The 23,051-nt window shown below is 31.0% G+C and overlaps 4 protein-coding genes and 1 long non-coding RNA gene across 5 annotated transcripts in view; 3 read left to right on the forward strand and 2 right to left on the reverse strand.

Annotated features, from left to right (window-relative positions):
• Nucleotides 1-2,654, reverse strand: part of LOC102602538 (uncharacterized) — a 4,038-nt gene extending 1,384 nt beyond the window's left edge. Inside the window, exons 1-4 of the mRNA XM_006358291.2 lie at nt 2,201-2,654; nt 1,076-1,153; nt 900-984; nt 80-168 (exon numbers count right to left, since the gene is read on the reverse strand). Coding sequence (XP_006358353.1) covers nt 80-168; nt 900-984; nt 1,076-1,153; nt 2,201-2,491 — 543 coding nt within the window. The 5' untranslated portion in view covers nt 2,492-2,654. The remainder of the gene's footprint in view (nt 1-79; nt 169-899; nt 985-1,075; nt 1,154-2,200) is intronic.
• Nucleotides 2,655-3,763: 1,109 nt separating this feature from the next.
• Nucleotides 3,764-6,727, forward strand: LDH-2 (lactate dehydrogenase-2). The gene is given in 2 exon segments (NM_001288160.1): nt 3,764-4,387; nt 5,898-6,727. Coding segments are annotated over 2 exon segments (1,044 nt in total). The 5' UTR covers nt 3,764-3,787; the 3' UTR covers nt 6,342-6,727.
• Nucleotides 4,394-5,456, forward strand: LOC107062813 (uncharacterized). Its single transcript, XR_001474863.1, has 2 exons — nt 4,394-4,621; nt 4,677-5,456. It is a non-coding gene; the product is annotated as an uncharacterized lncRNA (long non-coding RNA).
• An 8,754-nt stretch (nt 6,728-15,481) lies between the features above and the next one.
• LOC102603215 (protein NRT1/ PTR FAMILY 6.3-like) lies at nt 15,482-20,137 on the forward strand. Its single transcript, XM_006358293.2, has 5 exons — nt 15,482-15,750; nt 16,326-16,503; nt 16,691-16,730; nt 17,464-18,035; nt 18,923-20,137. The coding sequence occupies exons 1-5, from the start codon at nt 15,633-15,635 to the stop codon at nt 19,785-19,787; spliced, it is 1,773 nt and encodes a 590-aa protein (XP_006358355.1). The 5' UTR covers nt 15,482-15,632; the 3' UTR covers nt 19,788-20,137.
• Nucleotides 20,138-21,428: 1,291 nt separating this feature from the next.
• LOC107062808 (uncharacterized) overlaps nt 21,429-23,051 on the reverse strand; it is a 3,106-nt gene continuing 1,483 nt past the window's right edge. The window contains exons 4-5 of the mRNA XM_015313894.1: nt 22,599-22,745; nt 21,429-21,772 (exon numbers count right to left, since the gene is read on the reverse strand). Coding sequence (XP_015169380.1) covers nt 21,497-21,772; nt 22,599-22,745 — 423 coding nt within the window. The 3' untranslated portion in view covers nt 21,429-21,496. The remainder of the gene's footprint in view (nt 21,773-22,598; nt 22,746-23,051) is intronic.

The following is a 23,051-nucleotide window of genomic DNA, read 5'->3' on the forward strand; positions in this document are numbered from 1 at the left end:
ATAAAATAATGAAGGTGAGGGGGGGGGGGGGACTAGGCAACCTTTAAACAAAAGTTCCTAAAAAGCAGAGAGCAAATACCGGTATATCTGTTTTCATGCCAACACACGTAACTCCATTGTGTTCGAAACCAGTTAGTTTGATTGATGTCTCCTCGGGAGCAAGTCTCACTGCAAAAAGCAGACAATAGCAAATATTATTCTACATGAAGAGTACAACATAATGTGACTCCAAATATTGGCACAACTCGTAAACTTGGAGCATATATCTGTACATGTTTCTAACAAAACATCAACAACCAAAAATATAGTACTCTCTACATTGAAATTTGTTTGTCTGGTTTTGACTTGACACAAAGTTTAAAAAAGTAAAAAAGACTTTTGAATCTTGTAATTTTAGAAATTAAAGAAACGTAGAATGTATCAATATGTTTTTTAATCTTGTGGTCTTAAATATGTCATGTGGAAAGTTGAAACACATACTTCAATCAACAAGCATATGCAATACACATAAGCGTGTCTCATTTATGTTATTGATTGCTTCTTTACACTTTAACATAACACATACTTTGAATATGCAATATACATATGCAGATTCATTTATGGTTATTGATTTTGTTTGTATATACATCAAACATTACCTGAGTAGAGGGGATTGGATGTAGAGGATTTCTATAGCCAACCCCAACTAATTTGGATTGAGGCACTGTTGATTCCTTGATTGATACATCAAAAGCCTACACAACTAATATGGTCTTTTCTGCAAGGTCTTTTTTTGGTATGACAAATTAACACTTCTAATTCGATATTTTCATACAGGGTTAAGATTTTCCAATTCAATTTTCATTCAATCACTTTAACTGCTAGACCTAATGAATGTGCTGTTTAGAGAAGGAACTTACTGTTGAATTTCTTTTTGGCTATGTTGCCATCGTTGAGTGTGTATAGGAAATTCTTCACAGTCTCAGCATTGAATCTAGCAGTATACTGCAATTATGATAGTATACGAAGAACGTTAGATTAGTCGTACATATTATTTCTAGACCTCAAAACAGAATTGAAGTTGCATATTGGTTACCTGTACAACTACGACATAGTACTTTGAATTGTTACGATCACTACAATCAGTAATATTAGATGGGGCTTGAGTATTTACCTGCATTTGAGCAGACAAATTTGACTAAGATAGGAAAGAGTCCCTTCTAAAGAGACACCGAGATATTTCAAAGTTAAAAGCACATACAACAACAACAACATACCCAGAGTAATTCCCACAAGTTGGGTTTTGGGGAGGGTAGAGTGTACCCCCACACACACACCCGAATTCAACAAAAAACAAAGGAAAAGGAACATGCAATATCATAACCATTTTCAACACGAGAATTTCATGTATTGAATTGCACAAGTACAATGAAATTTTGTTTGAGATAACTGTGGTTGTTCTCATAACCATTTTTCCAACTTCCAAAAATGCAAAACCATTAAATTACTCAAGCCTTAAACTTTGATGTTATTTTTCTTCGACAAGCTAACTTTTAAACTATTGTTTTACTGCTTTCTTCCTCTACCACTAATATACACAAGTTGAAATGAATATCTTAAACATTGTGCCCAATCAAACACCGTTATAAATTGAAACAGATGATCTATTACTTTTGTTTTGATGATATGATATGTCCTTCTGCACACTGAGAGATTTTAAGCTTTTTCTTTTCCCCTAAAAGTTAAGTAAAGGCTTAACCATCGACAACCTCTTAAACTTGTTTAATGTCATTAAGACGCTGGAACTATGACTTGTTGAAATTGAGAATCTAAACACATGATAGAGTGTTCCTATTAGACACTTTCAATTTGGATTTTGAAAAACTCCTCGCATGCTATCAAGAGTCTATTAGGTAGTTAAGATAAAATCTCTCATCTCCTTTAATTATACACATCAACCTCAATTCAAATAGACCTTAGGTTTTACTGCTTGTTGAGGCTAATGCATAAGTGGTCAACTTATCTACCTAACCTAATGAATACTTGAGAACATCCTAAAAGCGAATAGAAAATGTCCAATAGATAAACCGTATCAATCGTTCAGATGCTCAATCAGAATTTACTGACTAATTTAAGGGACTGTATTAGTCCTAATACTATTGCGAAATTAATACCAAATGCTTGTATTAAGACATGAAAAATGAAGATAGATAGGAGGTACCAGAACAATGCTTTTGCAGAGATGGTGAATGGATGCAGCGCCGAGAACATCACGACGAGCTTCGAGAGGCCAATCATAGTAATCAGAGGCAACGCGCTTGAAGCAGAAATCTCTGGCGCCATTCCCGAGGAGAATGGAGTATAGGCGGTCCTCGGTGGTGGTGACGTCGGCGACGGCGGTACTGGCGGCGGAGAGAGGAGTACCGCCGGTAGGAAGAAGAGAGAGCTCGAGGTTTGCTATTCGTTGGAGGATTCGGGTCTGGATTCGCTCCAAATCTTCTAATGACTCCATTGCCCCCTCGACTCTTACCCTTTGGTACTTGTGGGCTGTGGCGATTGGACTAGAAAATGTTTCTGTTTTTACAATTAGTATTGCTCCGGAATACTCGAGCTCCAATATAAATATCCGACATTAAATAGAAATCGAAAAGAAAGAGTAGTGTGGCTCTAGGTAACGCCTAGTTTAGTGTGGTATCTTGGTTCCGCTTTCTCTTTATCAAGTTTTTGCTTCTTATTTCTCTGAATCTTTAGTTCGTTGTTTTCACTAGCTAGACAAGTCATATTCAATTGTTTTACATGTTGGTTCAATTCTACCTTTCACGTTCAATTCTTCCCTCATTATAAGGCTTAACTTTGCTAAACTTGCACCGACCTTAAATATAGGATTAGCTTTTTCACGAAAGATTATTGGCATGCCTTCAATAAGAAGGGATTAAAAAACTTACTAGGCTCTCTTGTTCTATTCTTTTCTTACAAAGCAATTGACTACTAATCAAGTTTCTGTTTTCATGAGCAGAAAATTATTTAGAAAAAATGAATTATTCTCATGAATAGACATTTCTTAATCTAGTTATATTATGTTATACTAAATAAAGAAAAGACATTTTGTCAAATTAGCCCGCATAAACTAATTACAGTATGAAAAAATGGGAGCGAGGCTGCTTCACAAATAGTCTTTGCTCAAACATTTCACACTAGGCTAATTTTTATTCATCCATCCAAGTATTGATGGACATATTTATAAAAGGTAACAAATATTCAAAGATAACATATGTTTTGAACTAGTCTTTCTAAACCTGGAAAAAGACTCTAGCTACGATTCGATCTCAAAAAGTCCATACTTCGTAAAAGGCGACAAACTCTTCCATAGATTTCAGTTGAATCCAAGTTAAACTACATATTTATGTATTATACTCAAGAAAAGATAATCCATTCATTTAAAAAGAATGATTTACTTTCTTTCAAGTCTTTTTAAAAAAGAATAACCATTTCCTTTTCTTTTTTTAACAACACTTTAATTTCAACTTTCCATCTAGCATATTTAGATCACAAAATTAAAAAAACATTTTCATATATTTGATATAACTTATATTTAAGACCACGAGATTGAAAAGAGCTATTTTTTCCGAAGTCTTGCAAAGACCATTCAAAAAATGCCATGTTGTCAACTTTTCATCACTTTATTCCCATTTCCAAGTCTGTGTATTACCCAATCTCCTCCATACTTATCATAATCGCATCAACCTCTCTAATAAAATTCCATATTTTCAGTTTCACAGAAAATCAACAACACATTTTTTGATCAACTATGTCATCATCATCTCCATTAAGCCTTGATGGTCTAGACCTAAACCAAGTTTTCTTCAAATCAATCTCCAACGCTGATCCGCCATCACAGACGAACCACCACACGAAGATCTCCGTGATCGGCGTCGGCAATGTCGGGATGGCCATCGCCCAAACAATCCTTACTCAGGATCTTGTCGACGAGCTAGCACTCGTCGACGTAAATTCTGATAAATTACGCGGCGAGATGTTGGATCTCCAACATGCCGCCGCGTTCCTTCCGAGAACTAAAATCGTTGCTTCGGTTGACTATACAGTTACGGCCGGGTCGGATCTGTGTATTGTCACGGCGGGTGCTAGGCAGAACCCGGGGGAGAGCAGGTTGAATTTGTTGCAGAGGAATTTGGCGATGTATAAAAGTATTGTGCCGGAGCTGGTGAAGTATTCGCCGGAGTGTATATTGTTGATTGTGTCGAATCCGGTGGATGTTTTGACCTATGTTGCTTGGAAGTTGTCTGGGTTCCCAGTGAATCGGGTTATCGGGTCGGGTACGAACTTGGATTCGTCCAGGTTTCGGTTTTTGATTGCCGATCACCTTGATGTTAATGCCCAGGATGTGCAGGTGAGTTCATCATTTTCGTATTTCGTTTAAATTTGTCTTTTTGAATAACTGATACCATGTGATTATTGAGGTCGCGAGTTTCAGCAGTGGAAATGAATGTAAGTTAAGTTGCATAAAACAGACACGACACACTTGTGGTTTGGCCCTTCTCTGGACTCATGCATAGTGGCAGCTTAGTGTATCGGGTTTCCTTTTGTCTTTCTGATCTTTGGGTCCACTTTTGAATGTGATCATGTTTATGTTAATTGTTGTGATTTTCATTTAATTACTCCTGGTTACATAGTACGAGATAAACAATCTATAAATTTAAGATTAACAGAAACTATACATCATTTATATTACATAAAATCCAAGTATAATTTGAAAAATTTATAACCAAATAGGAAATTGTTTGATTTGTTTCGTATAAAAAAGATATGTACATACAATAACAATATACTCAGTATAATCCCATTAGTGAGGTATGAAGAGGTTAAAATGTTCGCAGAGCTTACCTCTATTTTTGTCGGGTAGAGCAACTATTTCCGATAAACCCAGTTTAAAGTTCAGTGGGGACAGAACAGGATTCAATTTGTCATTATGATGTTGGTCCCTTAGCATTTGAAGTGTTGTTCCTAACCATAGACATAGACAGTATTCATACAAATTGTATCACCGAGTTTGTTTTTTCTCTTCTTAAGCTAATTTCAAAAAGGGGAAGTAAAAAAAATTATATTTTACTTGTTTAATTTGCATATAGAAGAGGAACCGTAACCGTAACAGTTACTAACATTTGACATCAGTATCCTGAAATTATGGTGGTTCAAAATCGAACCGTAGCAGATAAGCTAATCGCAAAATTGGCTAATTGATATTGGGTTAATGAATGATAAATTTTAGTTAACGGTTTATCGGTGCGGAGCGAATTACTCAATTTTTTTACTGGCTAAACCGTTAAGAATTATTTTAATTACATTTTTATCATAAATATATTTGTTAAAAGAATGATTATGTGCACCCACCCTCAAATTTAAACTTTCATTTATTTCTCAGTATGATTTATAATTACAAAATTACCAGTTTAAGTAGATTTAAAAAAATTGTTATGTTTGATTGAAGATCAATATGTTGGTGAGTGAAAGTGAAAGAAGGGAGCATGAAATGATTGAGCCAATACACAGTCTGATAACCGTCCATTAATTACTAATCCAATATCAAACCAACCAATAACTTAGGCTGGGGATTAGTATATTTAAAAATCGATATCCAATAAACCAAACTTTTAAGCATAATCATCCGTCCAGTAATCAGCCCTAATCCTCAGTACTTGATTGCGACTTATTGCGTATATTTGAGCTATATACTGGTATTCAACTCTATTTTCTGTTGTCTGATCATTAGTTTTTGATGGCTTATAATATGTTTGTATTGAACTTAAAAGATTGTTTATCATTCATGTTGTTGATTCTCTACTTTTTGGTATACAGGAAATATTTCAATATAATGAAAAATGAACTTTTGTGTATACTAGGCATACATTGTAGGTGAGCATGGTGACAGCTCTGTGGCACTGTGGTCTAGTATTAGCGTTGGAGGGATTCCGGTTCTTAGCTTTCTGGAGAGGCAACAAATTGCGTTTGAGAAGGATACATTGGAAAAAATCCACAAACAAGTTGTGCAGAGTGCATATGAAGTGATCAATCTCAAAGGCTACACATCGTGGGCAATCGGATACTCTGTGGCTAACTTGGCTTTTTCAATTATTCGAGATCAGAGAAGGATTCACCCCGTCTCAATCCTTGTGAAGGGGTTCTATGGTATTGATGGCGGCGATGTTTTCTTGAGCTTGCCTGCACAGCTTGGTAGAAGTGGAGTTTTAGGTGTGACTAATGTGCATCTTACTGATGAGGAAATTCAGCAACTTAGGAACTCTGCTGAGACTATCTTAGAAGTGCAAAACCAGTTGGGAATTTAACTTGGTTAAAGTTAATAACTTCCCCTTCTATGTTGCTCGAATCCTTCAAAAATGTCATTGGAAGCGTGTTGGATCTTTCAAAAGTAATGCAGTTTTGGAGAATTCGACATTGGTGCAACATCAATTTTTGGAGAATCCCAGCGACATAGCTTCCCTTTGTTACCACTACCTAGTAGTATTGTTGTTTTACCATCTATGTATTTGAATTTTCTTTTTTTTGCAAGATGTTATATCTTAGGAGGAAAAAAAATGAGATGACTTGTGTTGCATCAGTTGGTCCTTGGCATGATGGCTGCTTACTTGTGCTGTGTTGTACTAATTTTGGAACATACAGTAAATGTAAAATTTGATGCCAGCTCTTGTAAAAATGGAATTTCATGTGTAAATTTGTTTGTATTTTCTTACTTAGGGCAGTTTTGGCCCTTTTACCTGAGGTTCTATTGGATTCCAATCTTTGTGCCTTCACAAGGTAGGAATGAAGTCTGTGTATACATCACTCTTTCCAGACCTCGTTTGTGGAATTACGTTGAGTATGTTATTGTTGTTGGTAGTTTAGGCCTTTTTGGGCCAATTCCAGCACCCGTCAACTATTCTATTTATTTATTTATGGTTCTGCCGTGAGCATGTAAAATGACACTTAAACTTGCACTTGTTCGAAATTTTAAATATAGAAATGTGGCATTCCCCTTCGACGAAGTATGCCACATAAATTGAGACGAGGGAGTAATATATCACTCAAGAAACAATCATGCTCTTAATGATAGATTTATATACACAATACAAGAACAAATGATGAGAACTAAATACAAGAAATTCAACATATAGGCCATTTGTGAAAAATGTCCTTAAGAATCCAAGGCCCATTATTACGAGTTCCAAATGGGCCATTGGACCCAGAAAGGTAACCTAAGCCATAAAGGACAGGCAAAATAAATGGGCTGCTACGTTCATAACAAGGACATAAATCCATTGAACCTGCATATCATATTCGGGGAAACTAAGCAAATACTTCATAAATGCAAATTAATTACAAACATATATCCCTTACACTGATACCTCACTAAACAATTACAAAAAATGCCCCAACTAATAATTCACTTAACTGATACTAAATCGATATATATATATATATCCACACTGTTGTGGTATCATTAAAACTGGAAATTTCGCTTAACTAATATTAAATCAGTCTATATATAATGTTGTGGTATCAGTAAGACTGATAATTTCACTTAATTGAGATTATATATTGTTGTGGTATTATTAAGGTTTCTTGTTCACACCCTATTAATTAGTCATGATACTATAAGAGTATAAATACATTGTTGTGGTATCATTAAAAAAATTTGTCCACACCCTACTCATTAGTCAATGATAATGTATAAGCAAACTCAACGTTAAATTTTTTTTGAATTGATCGATGAGAACCTCGAAGCTGTATGGAACAATGAAACTTCATGGTATTAATAATCAAATGTTGGCCCAGCATTAACTGGTACAAGGAGGAGACACGAGCATAAATATTGTTTATGGATATGCCACTTGGCCCTGTTAACTTAGCCCCGCTCTTTCAAATTTTATTACTCTTATTAATTCAAGCAAAAGTTAAGGGCCAGTTGAAGTTGATTGATTTTCTTAATTAATTTTTGATAATTTTACAAAGTCTAGAATGCAATTATATGACTAGTAATTGAGGAAAATGAAATGACAAAAAAATAGTGCCCCATAGTGAGTTAATGCATACATACATTGATAGAAAATCTTTAAAGTCATGAACTCTCTATTTCTTTTATTCAATTTTTATGTTGCATGGATCATAACTCATCATTCTTGAATTTAGAATTTAAATTTTATAAATGTTAAGTCAAAGTTATTAGTTTGTTGAACTCACATCCTAAACGTTACCTTTGTCATTCCTCGAACTCAAATATCTTGAACAGCGAACATCACAAAAAAATGACGGAATGAATGTGATTCTTCTACTTTTATTTAAATATTTGGGTTTGAATTCTCAAAATGAAAATAACTTTTGGTAAAAGAATATTTCTTTTTAAATGAATCTCTACATAACGGCTAACACGAATATAAATTAATCGGAATAATGTATTACCAATGTCAAATGATTTAAAGAGAACTATATATCTTGGGCAGTTGGGCATTAGCTTTCAACATTATTGAGGTTTTCAAAAGGAAATCTGACTGTTCATCTCTTATATAAAGGGTCAGGATTTGAAGTTGATTGATGTAGTTTTATCCTATACTATTATTTTATTTTAGAAGAAAAAAAATTGTTGGTTTTCCGTCCAGTATAGGGTATCCATGTTGGAGTTCAACTAATTTGAATTCGTCACAGGAAATTTCACTTTGGGAGGTAAAACTCTGATCTCCATATCGAAGGTGATTACAGGCTTCAATTCAAAACCTCTGATTAAAAATGGAGGCGTACTTACCACTGGTAGAAACATTGATTCGATGATATGACATTTATGTTGCTTGTTGTACATAAATATGAAAATTAGATTTGATTTTTCTTAAAATTTATTTATCTAAAAATAAAACATTAGTTCGACGAATTGCATTTATGTTGCTTGTTGTACATAATTATGATATATTGAGCTAAATTAATTATACATTTATACTTCATTAAACCATTTGATCATTATTAAGTTAATATGATTCAATGTAAATACCAATTACTCGTTACAAATAATTATTTAATTTACAAATATGCATGCCATGCATGATGCCAATATAATGCACATAAGAAAATTAGTTTATATTTTTTTTTTATTAACAACATGTAATTATTTTACCATTTCAATATAATTTAAATTAATTTTCTTGTCACTATAAAGGGGAATATTTTCTCTTGAGAAGAGGAAGATGGATCACGAGCAATATAATGAAGAAAAATAAAACAAATTTTTGCCATTTGAGAAGGGGAAAATGGACTTTGGCATTAATTAATTTTATATATTACAAAAGAAACTATGAATTGTGAAGAGGAAATTCGAAAATGAATTACTAGAAAAATAAAAGAAGGAAATAACATTTGAATAAGACAATAACTTAAATTGTTGAATGAAATTGAAATTGAGAAGAGGAAACTCGAACCTGTATTATTAGATTAACAACTAATGTCATACCAAGATCAAAGGTGGGCAATGTTAATGATTGATAAATAAAATGATTTCTTTTGAAATTCTTTAATATTGAACTCATCGAACATTAAATATTATACACAGTCTTACTCAATATTTCTGTGAGAGGCTGTTTTCATAGTCTAACTTTTGACTGTCAATGCACTAAACTCTCGTTATGCGTCAGATTCAAGGAAAGTTCAGACCACATATGTCTATTGTACACAGTCTTACTCAACATTTCTGGAGAGGCTATTTCCACAACTCTAACTTTTGACAATCCTGATCACATAACATCAATTTTATCAAATACGTCAAGACACGTCGAGACTCGTTTCTCATACTTTTAATGTTTCCTTCAATTTATACAAGAAAAGAACAATACTTTGCCTCAAAAATATTAATTTCAAATGATTAACTCTATTGAGTTCCATAAGCTAATGTGCAATCTCTTTATAAATGATAAGAATGAACATTTTATTTTGTAAGGTGATATTAATTTGGACGTAAAATATTACTGTGAAATGTTGTATGCTTCACTTTTCGATCTAAAATTCACAAACTTAGCCCATACAACAAAAAATTATTAGCATAAATACGTATAGTTATGATACAAACTATGGTTTTGAGTTCAATTAGTTCAAACGATTAATTATTCGAGCTCATATATACATCTTGAATCTTGATTTATTTTTTGTTTTTGGAATTGAATTTGTTGCTTGATTTTAAACGTGTGATTAATCAACTTGAGTTCTAAAATAAACCTAGGTACACAAATATTTAACTTTAATTATTTATATAAAAAATATTGTGGCGGCTAAGGTGAGGTCACAATTGTTTGAGGGTTGGTGGTCTTACAACAAAAGTAAAATAGTGATAAACTAAAGTGTTAAAGTTAAAATTAAAGAGTAATAAAAATCGTTTGAATATAGTAATTTTTATCTGTTTATTTTAGGACTATCGTTAATTTGATTTAAAGTTATATTGATAGAGTAACAATGGTATTCAAGTGATTTTTTAGGTTAAAACTGATCAGTATAAAATTATGTGGTCTATCCTTGTTTACGTATCTATTTTTTGATAGAGTTAATGTTACTCTCAAACTTTTAATACAAAATCCGAATTAATCGAGCCTCTAATAAAATATGCTACACCAATCGGAAATAAAAAAAAATTGTGTTAAAATATTTAATCAATTTTATTTTTATTGAATCAGACATTAATTCGAAAATCACAGGGGTTGCAACTTGAATGACGTGGTGACAGACAAGAATCAAGGGTTATTATATTATTATTACAATATTATATTTACAGATTTATTATGTCAAATGAACATCAAACATTGATTTATTAAAATAATATAAACATTATAAAAAATATTATTGTTGGTGCCCCTTCAGCTTATCAAATGGATAAAGGCCATAAACAATTTTCCGAGTCTCAATTTCTTGATACCTAAGTAACAAATTATTCTTTAATCATTTGGCTTAATTCGATCAATGACCTTATGCGATACAAATATAAATTTATTGAGCTTCAATATAATTAATTTTTTGCTCTTATTTTAGATGAATTGTTATATTGATTTTTTGCTCTTATTTTAGATGAATTGTTCGTAAAAAAAATATTTTTGATTTATTTATTTGATGGAAGACATTATTGAGTTATTACCTGACAAACGGTGAGGAAATTTTTGTTCAAATAACGAAACAATGGACAAAAAATATTACATTTCGAATAATTTTATCTTTAAATTAAAAAATATAATCCTATAATGTCGTTAATGATTTTTCTTAGAAAAAAAAAAAGATAAAGAAGAACAGAAGATATATGACGTTATTTTTGGTTGGATTAGTTATTTGAAACATTAACTAATGTAAAGAGGATTCTTGTCGCTTGTTTATTCTATTATTTATAATTATAAAATTTGACTATTTAGCCATAAGCCATTTTAGGGGGGAAAGATTAATGATAATTAAGCACCTAATTAATTATCGATGACATCTTAATTTTAAGACAAGTGGCCAAACATAAGATGTCCATTGAAGATTCTTAAAAGTCGAAAAGTTAAACATATAAAATAATAATTTATAACGGCCTTCCATGAAAATTAGTTTAAATTAAGTCCACTAATTACTTGATTCACTGATAATTAAAATTAAGCATACGTCATCCTAATTGGAATCATTAATTATAAGCTATCACAAACTTAGTGCCAAGTATTTATATTATACATGGGGTAACCTAAAAAAAAGTTAAAAAATTCTCATGTTATCCCTTTTTAAAATAACTAATAATTATTTAATTTACTAAATGACACACTTTCTGGGTGTTTTTTTTTCCTTGTATTTCATTAACATTTAAACTATGGTTTAGATATCTTTTTTTAACAACCTAAAAATCTTAATGTCAGATTAAAATTTTGTAGATGTTATACGAATATATTTGCATGACTATTTGAAATTCTACTTAATTAGTATATGTAGCATTATTTTGGTTACAGAACGTACTGAAATATATTGTTTATGTGTGTCTAATAAGTGTATTCACACGGATATACAATATCTTTATAACGGAATGCATTATATTTACGTGTGCATAACAACAACGAAATACATTATATTTGTGCGCTTAATGAATTTATCCATGTGTATATAACATCTCTTTCTAATTATATCCGTCTGGATAACAAGTATATTCAAGCATATCTGCTATAAAAATTTCAAACTATCGCTATATTATGTACAACTATTTTAAACAACAACCATAATTTTGAGTAAATATAAAACCTTAATTTGTTGTGTGACATAAACTTTTTCTTTCAAAAATTTAGGTAAACATAAAAAGGGAATATTTGCATAAATTAGTCAAAGAAAACTTTAAGGATTTTTTTTTTTTTTTATAACCCTTATCCATCAGCTAGCTAATTATAATTATAATTATAACTTGTTATTAGACGTGGGCAAGTTCTTGTATCTATATCGTCTCTCTCTTCAATTATATATAAAAATCATTTTTCTATTAGTAATAAAATCAAGAAACCAACATTATTGGAGTGGACTTTCCAATCAAGAAATTATTTTTTTCAAAATTGTATGATAGTTTTTAAATTCATTTGTGACTGGCTCTTGGACCTCGTGAAAGAATGGGAAGAAAATTATTTACTAAATTTTATTTTTTTTACAAGTCCACTTCGATAGTACTATTTACTAATTATTTTAATATATATGTGTTGACACATGTATAATTTGTATAGTGATGACTCGACAAATCTATCGTTTTTATTATATAGTATGATTTTGATTAATAGTTGTCATGGGTGGATGAATCTATTATGAATGATCGATAATCCGTTCGAACCGACCACGGATTTATTAGCTAAATGACAATTGATACATATAATTTTCCCAATCGTTTTTTGTGGATTTTCATTAAGCTATATAATATAAGTTTATGATTTTGGTCTGATAAATTAAAAATTAAAAATTCAAAAACTTTGTGTGACTATATTTAGATAAGATGAAGGAGTGTGATAAGAAAAATGACCTTAAACTCTATTTTGATGAAGTTTGAACCATCAAATTAAAGTACATTTTCCATGCACCGTAAAAGAATGTCGATAGCAAACACATTTTCATCAAGTCATGAGGCAATTCTTATTCATTAGGTATCTATTAAATTTTGATTAAATTTAGTTTTATGTAAAAAAAATTCACATCAAAGAATAAAGTATTTACTAATAAAGGTACATCTGAAATTTCTAATTAAGAATAATGCTTATATTGACATATTAGTATTTATATACGTACAAAGTTAGATATGAAGAAAATTAATTTCGAACTCCTTTTATTTCTTTATTTTGTGAACGTTGGATTTGGTAAGTCAACACCTAAGATTGATTTATTATTTTCATTTAGAGCCACAAATTATGTGGTCGAAAATTTATTCGTACAATTCATGATAGTATATAATAATGTCTTCACAAACAAATCGTTTGTACTAAAAACAGTCCGTAATATGTAATTATGTGTAATTCATATTTACAGACTAAAATAAATTAACAATAAATCTAATTGGTTGTTTGTGTGAAGATTCACAATTTTATTTACTTCAAATTATTTTTTATTGAAGAAAAATGTATATTAAAGTAAAAGCATATAATATTATAAACAAGAAATGGTCAGGAAAATGAGTTTTGATCCTTGAAATTAATAGCACGAGTCAGAAATCTCATTAAGAAGATTTCAAAAATTAACACCTTAAATTTTTTTAACAGAGGTATTTATGTAATATATTATCTTATATATGTGACACTTTTTTTTAAGAATTTTTTTTTTAAAAAAAATTATGCTTAAGGATACATTTTAAGATTAATTGTATGACAATGAGATTAATTATAGATGGATAATCACAAAGAATAAAAAAAAAACATGTGTAACATGTTAATTGTTGTGCTTGTTGCTATCTGTTTTAAAGAAAAAGAAGAGTGCTGGTGGATGAAGGACCTTGAAAATTCTATCAGAGGAAATTGGTTGGAAATTAAATACAATAAATGTTGTATTAATTATTCAGGGTGCATTTGAAATGAAATTTAATTAAATTTTAAAATAACTCAATTTTCATATTTTAAATTTTTTTTCAATCATAATAGTATGATTTTATAACCACATAAATAAATATACAATAACGTCTGTAAAACAAATAGTATGATTCTATCAAAAGACTTTTTTTGCTCTCTTAGAATTTTGTTCCAGTCAAATACCTTCACATACCATACTTGATTTTCTTTCGAGAGACAAACACATGACGATGAGATGCAAATTAATTAGAACCTTATATGTTGTAATATAAATTGTAATTATTTCATCTAAAAACTTTACTAAGACTTATTTTTAGTTACTAAATTATACAATTATTTTCAAAGAATATCCACTAATAGTTCCATATTTTGAGTGAATCCCTACCATAGAATGATTAGATGGTTTAGTTTTTTCATTCAATAAATTCCACACAACTACTTTAAATCATTTAATGGCTAGCAACAAAAAATCATAGTTCCATGCCAGAAAGTCACTATTTCTGTATATGAAGATTACATTGCATGTTCTAATATTGATGCACATGAGTCATGACCCATTCTTGAAGGCTACATTTACTCACAAGATTCTTATATGAGTATACAAGATCTTTGGGATATATATGCATCTTTGTGTTAAAAAAAAAGTAAATCCAATTGATATATATTTGCGATAGCTTAATTTTTAAGACGAGTTGATTACGCATTTATGTATAATCGTATGTTGCAACAGACAAAAGATCCTGAATTCAAATTCATGAACATCCAAAAAGCAAAAAAATAAAGAAATAAAAGATTCACGTGTTTGACAGATGAAAAAATAGTAGGCTCGCGTATACACGTGAGAGGGTGTGTTACGACATAACATAATTTTAAGTAAATAAAAGTGTGTTAGATCTCTTTTAAAAACCTTTTGCATGTGATGGTCAAATACTTCAATAAATCGCAACAGCTACACCTCAATATTCCTAAATAAGTTTCAATCGACTATATTGATTCTCACCAACATCTAGCTAAATAAATTTATTTCAAACAAATACAAGTATAACTCTTGATGTCAACTTACCACAGTCCTCTTTTGTATTTAGACTTGAGTCTGACATTATGATCTAGCTCATGTTCCCAGAGTTTATTTCATACAAATATTACTTTTAAAAAGTACTAGGAAAGGTAAAGTTTTTAAACTCCAAGTACCTTAAAATGCTAAATTATTCATGTGTAAGTTACTATCAATAATTTTCTCTTTTAGATTTCCCATCCAACCAAAAAGAGAGGGCGGGGGGGGAGGCAAAAAGGAATGACAATCCTGGGGGAGTTGCTACTACCATTGAAAGTGGACCATGTTGAATATAAAATTTCAATGTATTAAAAAAGTGGCTAAAATATCAATTGAGTTGTCCCATGGCCAATGTCTATAAAAGGGTAATGGAATCATTAAATCTATACCATGGCCTTTGTATCATCAATCTTCTTTTAGCTCCCATCAACAAAAATACACCTTCCATTTTTATAATTCTCATTGCTCATTGGGTCCAATTTTGTGGCTAAAAAGTAAATAGTAGAATATTTGCAAAAATGTCACTTCCTGAGACACAAAATGATGCAAAAGCTCTCCCTGATGCTTGGGATTACAAAGGGAGGCCATCTCTTAGGTCCTCCTCTGGTGGTTGGGCAAGTGGAGCAATGATTTTAGGTGTGGTTTTGCTTTTTCTTTCTCTCTCTTTCTTTTTTTCGAATTGTCTAATGTGTAAGCATAGCATTTCTGGTCAAGTCAGTCATCTAAGAAGTATCGGACTTGATAGATATATCTTTTTTCTTTCTTTTGAGATGGTACTCTGAGTAGCTAGCGAGTACCTACCTACCTCGTAGGACGTTGACTCGCCTACAAGAAAAAGTGTTCCTATATTCATCATGTTAATGGTGGGTTTATTCGGGGGTGGTCTTGTGCGTAAACATGATTTTTTTTTTATTGAACTCTTTTAACCCAACTAAGAAAAATCGAATTTGATGGGTTTCTCTTTTTTTTTTTTCTTTTGGAGGGTATTACTCCGATCTGAGTAGGTCTACCTTTTAGGACCTTGACCTGCCTACTCAATCGAGTCTTATATGGATACACAAGAAATGGTGCTCCTATATGTGTTTTAGTAACTATGCTTGTTCTAAACACACAACGTCTAAGTTTTGAATCTAGTCATTCTTTATTCTTGGATCTTTTGCCTTTATTTTTCTTATTATATTTCATTAATGTTCTCGATTTTTAAATAACAGGTGTTGAAGCTGTGGAGAGGCTAACCACACTAGGTATTGCTGTAAACTTGGTGACTTATTTGACTGGAACTATGCATTTAGGCAATGCTACTGCTGCCAACAATGTCACCAATTTTCTTGGAACTTCTTTCATGCTCACTTTGCTTGGTGGCTTCATTGCTGACACTTTCCTTGGAAGGTTCGTATTTATTAACGTGTTATAACATGTTAGTTACCATTTATCAAACTGTCACTACTCAACAACGTTACTGATGTGTCAAATTTTATAATTATATTTTAAGAGATCTGAGTTTATAAATAATTATTTACACCATCATCGCGTGAAATTACTTAAATTCTTATCAAGTTATTTTTTATTAATGCAGGTATCTTACAATTGGAATATTTGCCACAGTTCAAGCAATAGTAAGTGTCCAAATAAATAAATAAATCATTCATTCATATTTTTGAGTGTTATTATCACATTGGACTTAACATAGTCATCAAAAAAGACTTTTTCTTTGGTCATCAAATCGAATTTTAATTCTTCTCATTATGTGGAAGTATGTGATGAGGAATCTCGAAATTGATTTCATTTCATTCAAAAAAAAAAACTAGTCATATTATAATTGTTGTGAAGAGGAAATTGGAGAAAGTGAAAATTAGAATTAAAATTTTAAATGACAATTTGGTTTAATTAATTTGTTGTGAAGAGGAAAATCGAACATGTATATGAAGAAGCTTAATGATGATTGGACAAAGAGGAAAGAGGAGGGAGGAGGAAGAGGAGGAAGAACATTTCTTTCATTAGCTGGGTCAATGGTTATTCTTTAAACTATCGGCGCATATAAGTTAAATTCAAATAATATTAAGTTATAAGATTAACTTTTATATATATATATATATTACAAAACATTTTATTTACTACTATCAATATATTTTAACCTGTTATAGTAATAGAGATGGATGGATGGCGTGCAATAAGACTTCTGTACATCTCTGTTTTTTTCAAACCCTACTTGTGAGATCACCAGATATGTTGTTGATTAGATCTATGTATTTACTATTAGTTGGCTTGATAATATAAATTAATTTTGTATTGCCAGTATACATAAGTTAAATTCTAACGAGGGAAATTGTCCTTTGTTATGATGAATAGGGTGTCACAATCTTGACCATTTCGACAATAATCCCAAGCTTGCGACCACCAAAATGTGAACAAGGTAGCTCATCATGCATCCCGGCTAGCGGCAAACAACTCATGGTCCTATACATCGCGCTATACATGACCGCCCTCGGTACAGGCGGTCTAAAATCAAGTGTCTCGGGATTTGGGACCGACCAATTCGATGATTCGAACGAAAAGGAAAAAGGACAAATGATAAAATTCTTTGATTGGTTCTTTTTCTTCATAAATGTTGGTTCACTAGGTGCAGTTACAATATTGGTTTATGTACAAGATAATTTGGGAAGGGAATGGGGTTATGGAATTTGTGCATGTGCAATTGTTATTGCACTTGTATTATTTTTATTTGGTACAAGAAAATATAGGTTTAAAAAACTTGTTGGAAGTCCATTAACACAAATTGCATCAGTATTTGTGGCTGCTTGGAGAAATAGGCATATGGAATTGCCATCAGATTCATCACTTCTTTATGAAATTGATGACAATGTTTTTGGTGAAGGACACAAAAAAAGAAAGCAAAAATTGCCTCATAGCAAGGAATACCGGTAAGTTCTTTAATTTCTCTCATCTTCACTACTGAAAAAACGTGAATTTCTAACGAACGTCTCTCTTGAAACATATTTTGTTTTAGCTTGACTATGTAAATATTATTCACGCCATCAATGCATATGATTTATTACTAACTACTCTTAATATGAGAAACTAGTTATTAATGTAGATTAAAATAAGAGAGTAAATCTACTATAATATGTTAGATTATTAAATTTGATTGTCTAATATAAACCACAAATGAGAAGTTTTTTATTGAAATATTGACTTAGTCACTTGCATTATTTTGCATAATATTTAAAAAAAAAAAAAGTTGGTGCCAAGCTGTGAACTTATCCCTAGACTCCAATATAGAGTTGGCCAATCTTTGATAGCTACCATTAACCAAATTAATCAACATTTCATCAATCAAATGCCTATAATTAATTCTATTTTGAAATAAAAAGCCTAATAAATATTGTGAGATACTTTGATATTTGACTTACTATTATTTTATTATTATTTATATAACATGTAGAGCCACTCCAAATTTATTTTCTTTTAATTTTTAATGCCCTTAAGTTATATATACTAACAGTATAGTAAGATTGTTTAGACATCAAATATATTTTAGCATGTTATTTTCTATTTATTTTAGATTATGAACCAATATAAATAGAGTTACTTGCACCAGTTACTTGATCTGATTGTGTAAATATACATTACATGTCCGGTCCTTAGAATTTATATGAATCTTAGAATTCAAATTAGCCGAGCTTCAATACAAGTACTATATAGAAAACCAAAAGAAAATATGCACATCATATGTGTATAATCATGTATAATTTGTGTATATCATCTAGAAAAAGTAAATCGTGAATCCGATTCTGTTTTTATTATGCAGATTCTTGGACAAGGCAGCCATTAAGGAAGATGGTCTTGAAAGTAATGTTGTGAACAAGTGGAAATTGTCAACATTAACAGATGTTGAAGAAGTAAAATTGTTATTCAGAATGTTACCAACTTGGGCCACAACAATTATGTTTTGGACTACCTATGCCCAAATGACCACATTTTCTGTTTCACAAGCAACCACTATGGATCGACACATCGGTAAATCCTTTGAAATCCCGCCCGCCTCGCTCACCGCATTCTTCGTTGGAGCCATCCTCTTGACCGTAATTTTCTACGATCGAGTCATCGTTCCGATTTGTCGACGTGTTGCTAACAAACGTCATGGACTCACCCCATTGCAAAGAATTTTCATAGGGTTAATCCTTTCAATTATAGCCATGGTTGCATCTGCCTTAACTGAGGTTAAAAGATTAAATACTGCCCACTTAAATGGGCTTACAAATGACCCAAATGCCACAATTCCATTAAGTGTATTTTGGCTAATTCCACAATTTTTACTTATTGGGGCAGGTGAAGCTTTTACATACATTGGCCAATTGGATTTTTTCTTAAGAGAATGTCCAAAAGGTATGAAAACTATGAGTACTGGCCTATTTTTAAGTACCCTTGCATTAGGGTTTTTCTTTAGTTCAATTTTGGTTACAATTGTACATATGGTGACTGGGACAACACATCCATGGATAGCTGATAATTTGAACCAAGGGAAGTTACATGATTTCTACTGGCTATTGGCAATATTGAGTGTGTTGAACTTGATGGTTTTCTTGTATACGTCGAAAACGTACGTGTACAAGGAGAAGAGGCTTGCAGAAATGGGGATTGAACTCGAGGACTCTGGACCAGTTTGTCACTAAAATAGAAGATCACACTCTATCACTACTAGAAAAATGTGAATTTCATGTTGGAAGTTTGCTTTCGCGTTTTTCTAGTAGTGGATCCATCAACACCAACAACAAAAAAAGACACTTTTTTCCCCTCCTTTTTTGGACTTTATAATTAACTTTTGGTTTTCTTTGATTGAGCTTGAATAACTCTTTATTGGGAGAGTTATGTAATATAACAACCTTGTTTTATATGTACAAAAGATGGAAAAGAGCTTAGGTAATGAAAATTTATAGAGCTCTTTTCCGGTGTTTTCTTTTCTTCTTACTGTATATCATAATAATGTAATGCAATGCAATGCAATACATGAATTTCATGATTTGATATCTTTTTATTTTGTGTTATCTTCGACTTATTTTTCATTTCCTCTTAAATCAAATTGGTTACATGTAACATAATTACTTTTTATCCTTCGATTATCTATTTAACATATAATGGAGAAACAAAATCAAGTTGATACAAGGTATATAATTGACATCTTTTAATAACTAATTATGTATACAAATATTAAATTGAAGTTTAAGTGACTTGAATCTGAATTAATCGAATTAATAAATTTCGAATAACTGATTATTGAAGTACATAGACAAGTCCTTTTTATGGGCCAAATATGAGAAGGAAAATTCCTTTTATTTTCTCATTAAATGATTTGCCATTTTCTGCCACATGTTCATTTGATTGATTTGAAAAGATCCAGCTAGTTGTAGTTGTCAAAGAAGACCAGATCAGGAAGATCTTGACATGTTTTTTCAAGGGTTTCTTTTAAAGTTTTACAATTTCAGTTATAATAATGTTGATATTGAAAATCAGATTTTCGAGTGTTACAACAATCAATAATGTTTTCTGAGTAAACTTAAATTTTTTTTATTATAGTTATGGAAGAAGGTGGACTAAACAAGTGAGGTTTACTCAAATTGTTTAGCATCTCCAATATCGATCGTTAAGTTGAACGTTCAAATCATGTTAGAGGGCAATTGAGAACACTATTGATCCTCTTAGAGATGGGGTGGAGGAAGAAAAAAAGAAGCTGAATTAGGTATATATTATGAATAAAAGCTCATCGAGCACAATGTAGTAGTGTTGGTTTAGATTTGAAACATCTTTAAAAAGTATGTTGAAAGAGCAAAATCTTGGGATTGGGTAATAGTAAACATGATGAATGACAAGCTTTCCCTCCAGTACTAAAGAAGTTCGCAAGCCTTTTTTCGTTCAAACATGATATAAGAAGGAAAAATAAGTAATCAAATTATTTCTCGTCTAAAAATATCCAATTTGTCTAATGCTTCTTAAATTGTACTTACTACTTAAAATTGATAATCAATTTTAACTCAAATCGTTTTTGGGAGAAATGAAGGAAGCAAACAATGAAAAAAAGTTATGCCACACAATATTTATATGGAAAAGAGCCTTGCTACACAATATACATTGTTTTTAAAAAAAAGTTATCCTCACTTTAGTTTTATTGGTTAACCACCAATGTGATTTAATGTACACTAATGTGGAGTTGATAGGGCTCTTGAACCAAGAGGACAGAAGGACAACAGTAGGGTCTTAAGAAATAAGATATTTTCTTGAAAAATAAAGTAGAGATTTCTATTTCAATTTATTCGACACTTTCTATTTAAGTCCTCCAAAAGAAAATGATACATTGCAAACAACACATTCCCAAGATAAAAAAAACCTAACACAAGGAAGACCTTTTTGGCACACCCTTTCGGCGGTGTGTGTATGAACCATCAGATATTGATGAACAAATCGACACACTAAGAGATGTATGTTTGGTTTCTTCATAGTCACGAGTGGTCTCAGTCTTGATATTGATTGAGCCACAAGAAGCTCTTATGGAGTAAGTTGTATTTTGATTTTCAATAAGTTCCACTAAACATTCAGATTTATTTATCAACTTTTCGTACTTTATAATCGAGCTAACAATAGAGCGGCTTATCATATAATGTACCTGTGACAAATGAAAATAATCAAATGTTTAGTAAGTAGAAAATATTAGTTTAAATATTGGGTGAGGGTAGGGGTGTGGAGGTAGGATGACTTGGAGAATAGGGGAAACAATTAATATGAAATGTTGTTATAAAATTTATTTTTAGTTCTAATTTTTTTTTTTAAAGTTATGTTTCTTATTTGAAAAAAAATAATAACTTTCTAGAAGATATGTTTTCTAAAAAAATTGCAATCAAATGTAGAAAAAAATAATTATATTTCCATTTCAAACACACCCTAAGTAGAGAAAACAAAATTAAAGTCATGGTCCTTCAAATATATGTAAATGTAAATGTATTTAATTGAATACATGCATAGTATACATAATTAAAGAAGATTTGATCAAATATATGTAAAATACTAAAAGTCGTCTTTTGAACGAGTAGCGGTAAGAGACATTCATCATTTAAGATGAAATATATAAATAACATCTTAAATTTGTTACTAAAATTTATTTAGATATTTGAATTAGGATCAGTTTCAAGCTGAGTACCTAATCACATAATTACACGTTCATATTAAAAACATTTGGCTTAATTTTTTAAAAAAACCTTTTCAAGCAATCTTGAATATATCATTACGTAGATAAGTTAGTTGCTAAAATTCATTATTATCAATAATTATACATATTAGCCTCAATATGTTGTAAAACCTCATGTCTATGTGATTAATTTATTTATAATAAGTATTTGAAATTTGAAATGAAATAAATTATAATTTGAATGTCTAGATAATATTAGTCGACAATTTTAAATTTAATTCATGTTAAATAGATGGAAAATTCAAACCTTGCATGAGATGGAGCAAAAAATATTTGGGCATTGAAGGCTTTTGTTGCATTGATTACAAGTGTAATTAGCTGAGACCTTGATGAATTGTCTTTTAATTGGCCTTTGATTCAAGAACACTACTTTAGCATTGTTTGTTGTATATGACTGCATAAAATTGATCAATTGAAATATATGTGCCAAAAGTTTGAATAAAAGATAGTTGAAGTCAGATAAAAATGATTAAATTTTAGTTACATCAAAATAAAGGAAAAATATATTTACATTCTATTCTTATCATGTGTCTAAAACTAAATAAGAAAAAAAAAATGGCAAACTTCCAATCATACATGACAAAAATCCAAGTAAATTTGGTTACGTGAGATAGAAATGACATATATAGGTGAAATTCAAGCAAAATTCTGAAATAGGTATATGTGGAGAGGGGGGGGGGGGGGGGGGTAAAAAAAAAAA

Source organism: Solanum tuberosum, unplaced genomic scaffold (assembly GCF_000226075.1).
Source record: "Solanum tuberosum cultivar DM 1-3 516 R44 unplaced genomic scaffold, SolTub_3.0 scf00273, whole genome shotgun sequence".
NCBI lineage: Eukaryota > Viridiplantae > Streptophyta > Magnoliopsida > Solanales > Solanaceae > Solanum > Solanum tuberosum.

What these genes read in the sequence shown, in the direction of transcription:
- LOC102603215 (XM_006358293.2), top strand. Translation starts at nt 15,633, where the DNA reads ATGTCACTTCCTGAGACACAAAATGATGCAAAAGCTCTCCCTGATGCT. An exon ending in AAGTGGAGCAATGATTTTAG is followed by an intron (nt 15,751 to 16,325) that starts GTGTGGTTTTGC and finishes TTTAAATAACAG; the next exon opens with GTGTTGAAGCTGTGGAGAGG. An exon ending in CCTCATAGCAAGGAATACCG is followed by an intron (nt 18,036 to 18,922) that starts GTAAGTTCTTTA and finishes TTTATTATGCAG; the next exon opens with ATTCTTGGACAAGGCAGCCA.